Genomic DNA, 1495 nt, shown 5'->3' on the forward strand with positions numbered 1-1495 from the left:
AAAAAAAAAAACACTAAATTTGTCTCATTTTCACATTCCTTGATGTCTGGGTGCCAAATTTAAAAGTCTCGTTCATTGTATTCAATTAGTGTTTCATACTGGCATAACAGGGGAAGTTATGCACCACTTTAATTCAAAAATCTAGTGCATCTTAAGATTTTTAAAATCAAGACACATTGACAATTTCACTTGTGAAATTTACCCAAAAGTGTCACTGAGGTTGGTTAAAGTGAATGAGTTCCAGTGGCTAGAAACTGATGTAGTGTAAACCGAGCCCTGGGTATCCTGCTCGTTTTGGTAACAAAAGCTTAGCTGGGCCGATCTGGACTCTCGCCTCCTATTCTCCGCTTTTCAAGCACTGGGAATTAGACCCACCTGAGAAAGGCTTTCAACTGAGCAAAGTACCAGTTTAAGGCTATGCCACATGCAAGTCATGTGGAACAGAAATAAGAGAAGACAGTGTTATCATTTGACGTTCGTCATACAGAGCTTTCATAAAAAGCATTGGACTCCCTCCAACAGTTTGGAAACTCAGTTGTACTTGGTTTTTACTCATTTTCTTCTGATAAGAAAAATGACACAAGCCAGGTCTTAAGGTTTAAGATTTTTAATCTCATAGTTGTTTTTAATGACGATTTCACCACAGAGGTTTCTCCTTTATGGAGATTGGGCCAATCGCTCTTTCCATTTGCCACTGAGCACCTGGAACAAGAACACATTGTTATTTATATATGAAACACAATTCATTTTTAACTAAACTGACAGTTTTAAGGGTTTAGCCAAACCTTCTAATAGATTTAATCTATATTTGGTTAAAGTAGTAAACTCCCTAAATACATATATACACAGTTTCACTTTAATGAGAACACATCAGGCTGTTGCTCGCCACTCATCTGCAAGACGATGTTTAACATGGATGAAGCCAGACATCGTTCCATCTGCACATTTTACCTTTACTGCAAAGTACAGCCTGACTGATGCATTTACAATGGCCGATTTTATTCAGAATCATTTGACAAATTTGATAAAAAGTTAAGTCACCCGTGTTATGAGTGTTGCATAGTTTGTCCAGAGGGCGCTCTATAACATCCCTGTTGGCAACACTGAGTTTTTAATGCAAAAAGACTTAGTTTCAAATGTTAAGGTTATACATTTTTAGACCTTTCAATACATTTGATGTTCCCTGTTCTGACAAATATTTAGTGAGAACTGGTTCCGTAACTAATGTTACGGAAGTCGGTCTAACACTTTCCTGGAGTTTTAAACATATCGTCTTAATGGTCAGTCAAGCTCTAATGCAAAGCTACAAAGTTGGTTCAAGTTTCCTTTTAAAGTTGGTAGAGAATCCAGCAAGACTAATTTAATGGGTAACTTGTGAACAGATATAGTATTCTTTCAAAGAAGTCATTCAAACGAGCTTGATTGTTACACATGCACTTCAAATGCTGTTGGAACATGCATTTTGTAAAACAAAGTACATTCAGGTTGGCCGTGT

The 1495-nt window shown here is 36.9% G+C and overlaps 1 protein-coding gene across 1 annotated transcript in view; it reads right to left on the minus strand.

Moving 5' to 3' along the window:
• Positions 1-591: 591 nt before the first annotated feature.
• LOC116693765 (zona pellucida sperm-binding protein 3) overlaps positions 592-1495 on the minus strand; it is a 4855-nt gene continuing 3951 nt past the window's right edge. The window contains exon 9 of the mRNA XM_032522996.1: positions 592-702. Coding sequence (XP_032378887.1) covers positions 638-702 — 65 coding nt within the window. The 3' untranslated portion in view covers positions 592-637. The remainder of the gene's footprint in view (positions 703-1495) is intronic.

This window comes from Etheostoma spectabile, chromosome 8 (genome assembly GCF_008692095.1).
Source record: "Etheostoma spectabile isolate EspeVRDwgs_2016 chromosome 8, UIUC_Espe_1.0, whole genome shotgun sequence".
In the NCBI taxonomy this organism is placed as follows: Eukaryota; Metazoa; Chordata; class Actinopteri; order Perciformes; family Percidae; genus Etheostoma; species Etheostoma spectabile.